Source organism: Sinohyriopsis cumingii, chromosome 3 (genome assembly GCF_028554795.1).
Source record: "Sinohyriopsis cumingii isolate HCF-2022 chromosome 3, ASM2855479v2, whole genome shotgun sequence".
In the NCBI taxonomy this organism is placed as follows: domain Eukaryota; kingdom Metazoa; phylum Mollusca; class Bivalvia; order Unionida; family Unionidae; genus Sinohyriopsis; species Sinohyriopsis cumingii.
Genome location: NC_142963.1, coordinates 82,466,159 through 82,473,149, shown reverse-complemented (window position 1 = coordinate 82,473,149; position 6,991 = coordinate 82,466,159). Strand labels below are relative to the sequence as shown.

At 30.6% G+C, this 6,991-nt stretch overlaps 1 protein-coding gene across 2 annotated transcripts in view; it reads right to left on the bottom strand.

Annotated features, from left to right (window-relative positions):
* Positions 1-213: 213 nt before the first annotated feature.
* LOC149803202 (uncharacterized) overlaps positions 214-6,991 on the bottom strand; it is a 152,056-nt gene continuing 145,278 nt past the window's right edge. For both annotated transcript variants that reach the window (XM_089952821.1, XM_089952822.1), the window contains one exon: positions 214-4,923. In XM_089952821.1, the coding sequence (XP_089808947.1) occupies positions 4,855-4,923 (69 nt within the window). In that variant the 3' untranslated portion in view covers positions 214-4,854. The remainder of the gene's footprint in view (positions 4,924-6,991) is intronic.

Sequence of the window (6,991 nt, the reverse complement as noted above, 5' to 3'; positions counted from 1 at the left end):
TAATACAAAAGGAATATGCCAATACAATTAAAAAATGTATCGTACATACTACTTAAGAACACCATCTAAAGTTTATAAAAATAATTCATTTCAAGTAAAGCTAACATATAATGATCAGCTCTTTTTTGAAATTCTTCAGGTGAAAATTAGAACTGACTCTACTGAATATTCATGGGCAATGGCAAAACAAGAAAAACAACATGGCAAAAGAACTGAAGCTGAAATTTTAATGTCAGACATATCACCTAATCAAAGAATGATACAGAAATTATAGCACAATCAATAATAAACAAACTGAATTAGAAATAAGGAAAAAACATATAGATGGAGTAATGTTAAGATCAAAAACAAGATGATCTGAATTTGGTAAAAAGAAAATAAAATACTTTCTTAATCTTGAAAAGAGAAACTTAACTAACAAAGTTGTGAAGGAATTCATTTTGGATCCAGGGAGAGGTTAACAAATCAAAATGGAATACTAAATAAACAAAAAGGCTTTTGATTAAAACTTTATACAAGCAAAACTAAAAGTAATCTACACAAAACTAAAAGTAATCTACACAAAAACAGATACATCTTCATTCAGGTATGATAAAAAAAACTTACAGCTGCTGAGAACCACTCATGTGAGGGTAAGCAGACTTTTTCTGATTTAGGTTTAGCATTACAAAACATTAAAAATGAAACCAGACCTGGTTCTAATGGATTCACTGTCAAATTTTTTAAGATTTTTGGAATGATTTGGATGGATTGTTGTTGTTGTTGTAGGGTTCAACACTATTTTTCAGCACACAATAGGCTATACATGGTGGCCATTATTAATGGTGGAGGAAGAACCCGGGAAAACCCCGAAAAGAACCACCGACCCATGAGAAGCTACTGGCAAGCTTTCTCACATACCCACAACGGCTGAATCCAAGACTCGAGCCCACGCAGATAGAGGTGAGATGGCAGTGATCCGTGATGGAGAGTGCTTTATACCACTCAGGGCCCCTGGATGGATTGTTATATAGATCTCTAAAATTTGGATATGAAACCACAAAACTCTGTCTGAATTTTAGTCCCTGGAAATTATTGGATTCCAAAATAATATAAAAATAGAAGATATACAAGTAATTGGAAACCAATTTCTTTGCTTAATGTGCACTATAAAGTAGCTTCAAAATCAAACAGGAATAACAAGGTTCTTCCTTCTATTATAAGTGATAATCAGAACAATTTCTGAAATCTAGATTTATTGGTTAAAATACTATAATTCTATATGATTTTATGAACTACCTTGACAAAACAGATCATTCTGGCTTTTTTATTAATTGAGTTTGTAAAAGCATTGAGTAAAATCTTTTAATTCTGATGATTCTACTAGCTAATGGTTCAGAGAATTTGCAAAAAAGTCCAAATGCAGTGTCATTACCAATGTTCACCCATCTCAGATCTTTCATTTTGAGAGAGGGTGCCATCAAGGAGACCCTTTATAGCCCGATGCCTATTTATCATCAGAATTCAACTTCTCTTCACTGACCTCAGGAATAACGGAAATATCTTTTATAATAACAAAACATTTAAATTGGGTCAGTACCTGGATGATACCTTCATAGTATGGATGGTTCTTCAGTCTTTTAAGTCTACCATGAAAACGCTTGAGGATTTTGCATCAGTTCTGGTTTACATAGTATTTATTAAAATCAAAAAGCATCTGGATAGGAAGGAACAAATTTTCAAGAATAAAAAATATACCCATAAATTGAAATTATTTGGTCCACTTCTTCCTTTTCACTTTTAGAACAGAGTTCTCTTTAAACCTAGATGATATGCTTGAGTTAAATTATGTGAAGAAATCAAAGAGTAAAGAACTGCTGGGTTGTGGACGAGTACAAAATCTGTCCCTTATAAAATAAAACTTTGATCAAATATTGATTTTTCCAAAATTTACTAATTTATTCTCAGCATTGCCTAATGCTCCTTTTAATCAAGATATTGAATTGAATGAAATATTCTTAAACGTATTTTTGCAGTGGTAAAACTGAAAGGGTTAAAAGGAATCTACTTTTAGCCTCATCTACAGACATTGGTCTAGGCATGGTTCATGTTCACTCTTTTATTCAATACACAAAGACCACTTGCATTATGCAAATGGCTGCAAATAAAGAAGACTTTTGGTAGAATATGGTTACAAAACAAATTTTAGGATGCACATTAAAACTAGGGGAGACAAAATTAACAGAGATAGTAAAATTATTATAAATAAATTTTGGCAAGATTTTATCCTTGCCTTATCAACATGGAAAAAAGAGCTCTTGATAGTAGAAAAATACTTTTCTCAGGATATTTAAAAAAAATATTTTAATACCTTTCATTCCTATAAAAAATGGCAGTCAAATGAATAGCATGTGTCAAAAAAAATCTTTCTGATCATCATGGATTATTATTAAATTTTCAAGCATTGCATGAAAAGACTCATAAAAATAATTTCATTGAATATTTCTCAATTATTTCACAAATAAATGGTCACTGGAAAAGACAAATAAATAATTGTATTAACAAGGGAAACACTTTTCCAAATGTAAAATCACACAAATGATTACTCTTATTTAAAATCTGCATATAAAAAATGTAAAGAGCAGAACAAATAAACTTTACAGAAAACATGAGGCATTGTCAAGACAATTAAGGTACCAGATAAGTAATCAAACCTGAAAAAATCTCAAATTTTAGCAAAGAAGTGCATCAAAGATATAAACTTTTTTGCCTTTCAGTTTACATTCATGCAAAATAATAAACAAATTTGATATTAGTATTTCTACAAACATTCATTTCAATGAAACTAATAGCTACCAATATTTGGAATATTATTCTTGTCAACACCAGTCATATAAAAACAGTACACCACATAGCCAGGTCACATATACTGATGCATTATTTCAGATAAATATCAATTACAAATTTCTTTGAATGAATTAAAACCATATTTCCAAAATAGAAATTACACTATACATATATAGGATTCCTGACTAAACAAAGCCTGTAATCTTACTCAACATGAGGCTGTAAACACAGCAACATGTATAATAGAGAAAACTATATTTCTTTTCATAATACATTATAATCCTTTATTACCTACTGTATGCCTTGTAAGTAATAAATTTTAGAGTCTCCTCAATTTATAAAATAAAAACAGTGCAAAAACACTTAACAGAAGCAAGCCAATTCTTGAATTCTTGCTTATAGAAGACCAAAGAATTTGCAAGTTTTTTTTATTATAGCTAAATCAAAAGAAAACAAAACAGATGTTTTTCATCATCTAAATGTAACAGATGTCACTAATCTCAAAGTACAAATATTAGAGCCAATACTTTTAGTAGCTCCAATACAAAAGTGTTTTCTCTACTTTACAACACTGACTGCACAGCAATTGAAAACCAGTAAAAAAAAATATGCAGTATGTAGGACAAACACTTTAACAAGTTTCTAAGAGATTTTCATATACAAAATTGTATGGATTCTCAGTTCTCCTCTTATCTTTCAATATATTGTAATAAACAATCACTCTTCATGGAATTTTTATATATATGTCAATCGATACTGTGCATGGAGACATGAATAGACTGATTAAAGAAAATGACTGGATTCATAGGCTAGATACTTTGTATCCCAATGGCCTTAATGCCATGGCACTGTATAACATTGTATAAAATTTAAAATATAGAATTGATATGTTGTATATCCCTTATAAATATATAATTGTATGTATGACTATTTGTTTCTACATTATTATTTCACTGATTTATTAGAGACTCATGTATCTGTTTGATCCTGTTATACATAAAAAATAGTTATAATGATGCATATCATTTATGACACAATGTCAATAACATAATTGTTATTTAAAAATATAAAGACATCATCCCTGAAGAAGCACACAGTAAATGCAAAACTAGTTGCACATATTTGCAGATTTATTGGTGTTTGTGTTTTTTTAAAATTTATTTCAAACAAACACACACACACCCACCCCACCCCCACCCACCCTGTATAACATTAAGTATAATTTATACTGAATGAATGTACCTTTGTAAATCATAAAAATCGAACATATGACAGGAACAATACACCAACATCCTTAGATTAAATGATTAAATTTAAATTATTTTGATAAATTGTAATTCATTAAAAAATTTCTTTATCAAATTTTTTATCAACTGTGATAAAAAAAATGCAATTATGTTGCCTATTTAGAAATCTGCTCATGACTTTGAGTGTTTTTCTCTCTCAGCATGCATTGACATATTTGGTGGCAATCACATCTCTCATTAACATGGTTACAGATTTTCATGGCTTGATGTACAGTAATCTTTTTGTGAGTGCTTCAATTTTTGTATTTACCTGACATCTTCAGATACTAAGCACCTTTTGTTTTATCTTGAAATTTCTGGTGTTTGAAGAAAAATCCATGAAATTTAGTGAACACTGAATACAAGTGTATTATCATTACATTTCTCTATAATATAATATTTTTCCTCTTTAAAACATTTACTAAGATAATTCTAAAATGTATGCCATACATTTCAAGAAAACTGGATAAATGAGACTAAAGATAGAAATATTCATGTAATACATGAGATAAAATTCGAACAAAACAACATATTTCTAATCAGCTTTTGCCTGTAGTCAAATAAACTCAATATCTATGTAAAGGTGTAACTTCAGAATGATTCATACAAACACTAAAATAGGACTGGTCAGTGGATTCTTGGAATTTCAAATATGTGGAATGCTACTGAATGCAAATGCAATGCTGTTGAAATAACAACTGTGTGACTGGTGGATGGAGACAGTGATCTATCAAGTCTACGGTCAGGTTGGACGACTAAGACTGTATAATGTAGCTCCTGCTCTCTTTAGACGATCCCCATATTCCAATTTCTACAATCAAGATAGCACTGAATAGTTAAAATACCATATCTACTCATATAAAATGCATATTTAATTACCAAAAACTTAGACCTAGATATGACATAATTAAATATGCTTGCCAAGTAAGGTCTATGCTGCTTGCTTGAAGTTATAGGAAGAACAAACATGGAAGACCTTGATCTGCTGGCATAGTATGCAAACACAGATCTGGGTCTATGCTGTTTGCATTCAGGCTGCTGGTCAATATATATTTTAAAATTGAGCTATCTTTATATTTTTTCAAAGAGAACAATCCTTCATTTACTGGTCAGATGAACTCACCTGTATTGTGTAAAGGAAAATTGTTTCTTTTTTGTAGCTATGACATGTGCAATAATGAAAATAGCAGATAAATAAGGTGAAAACTGGAAGCAAAATGTCAAATTGGAAGATTGTCAAAACCTTTAATATGCCAGAATAAAGAACCAGAAACAATTACTCTATATTGAAAGTTATATACATAAAAGATTCTAAAATTCAACACATCACATAAATGTAAAAGTAAAATATAAGATCTCCCAAACTCAATTTAAAAATGTTAATTAACACATACATCATAGATGGAGTGCTGAGTAAACCTGGGAAAATGTTTGCCATTAAGTTAGACTTCTGCATATAAACATTCTTATTTGATGACAGATGTGATGAAATATCCAAACTGAATGTAAAATGACAATGAAGGGAAGTAAACACATTCAGTAGATTGATAACTAAGCCATATAGCTTTATCTCCCTTGCATCAAGCACAGTGCCTAGTCTCAGCCATAAACATATACAACCTCCTATAGATGAATGCTAATTTCTGTGAAACAGTAACACATAGCATTGGTCAACAGTTTCATAGGTGAGACAGTTAATCTAATAGTACTATGAAGAAAGTGATTTTTAGTGTGAGAAAAAGTTAAAATATACAAGTCTGAATTGAGAGGAAAAACAGTTGTTACCAGCATCAGGACAGGCTTAAATTTAGCCAGAAGTTGGGTGTGAGAATTTGGAAAACATATCAATATCAGGTCCAGTTTCTGGAATTCAGGAAGGCTATGACAAATCTAGGTTAACAGGTCAGCATCATGACAAGTCTGGGTAAATGAATTATATTCCTGCTATTTCAGTGCTATTGAGTTCTAGTATGGTTCATGAGGGTGGCTGTCCTTCATAGAGTAAGGGATAGCCAATCATATTCTGGGTGTAAGGGAAGGGGCTCTTGGTATATGATCTAATATATATATTGATAGATAAAAAGATACCAGGACATACAATATTGAGATATGAAATGGAACTTAATAAAGAAACTTTATAAAAGGACTTACAATATACAGAGATATACAAGATGGGGACTTAATTGAAGAGATATATACCTAATACATATATCATGGAGAGACAGATACAGAGATATACAAGATGGGGACTTAATTGAAGAGATAGGATACCTAATAGATATATCATGAAGAGACAGATATATTATTATGAGAGTGGACAATTACATCAAGAAACCATGTAGCTAAACCATAGTGAAGAACTTGGAGAGGTGGATAGAACTTTAGCACATGTATAATTTGATATTAACAGTAGTTTGACAAAATCACTTAGTGTTTTAAATATTATACCACTGAAATCTCCTCACCCCAAAGCCAGAAGAGAATCCTCCAAAGAATCCAGTGGATCAGACAAACAAGACCCAATCAGTCAGAACACATTGAATGGGGTAAATATTGTAGAAAATATAAAATTAACTGGACCACTTTTTTTTATATAAAATGAAAAGATTCAAAGAATTTCCACAATTTGCCAATTCACAAAGTGGAATCCATTATTTTCAAAATTAGAATAAAAATAGACACTGATGTTGTTCTATACATGTAAAAAAAACTTGTATTAAATCTATAACATCCAAGGAAATATAACTGCTCATTGCATACAAGTAACATAAAAAGTTTACTAATTTTATTGTTGCAAGTGTTATAACATCATTGACTGAATAATGTCAAGGTTTGATTTCTCTTTCATCAAATGAATATTTGCCTTAACATGTGTTTTC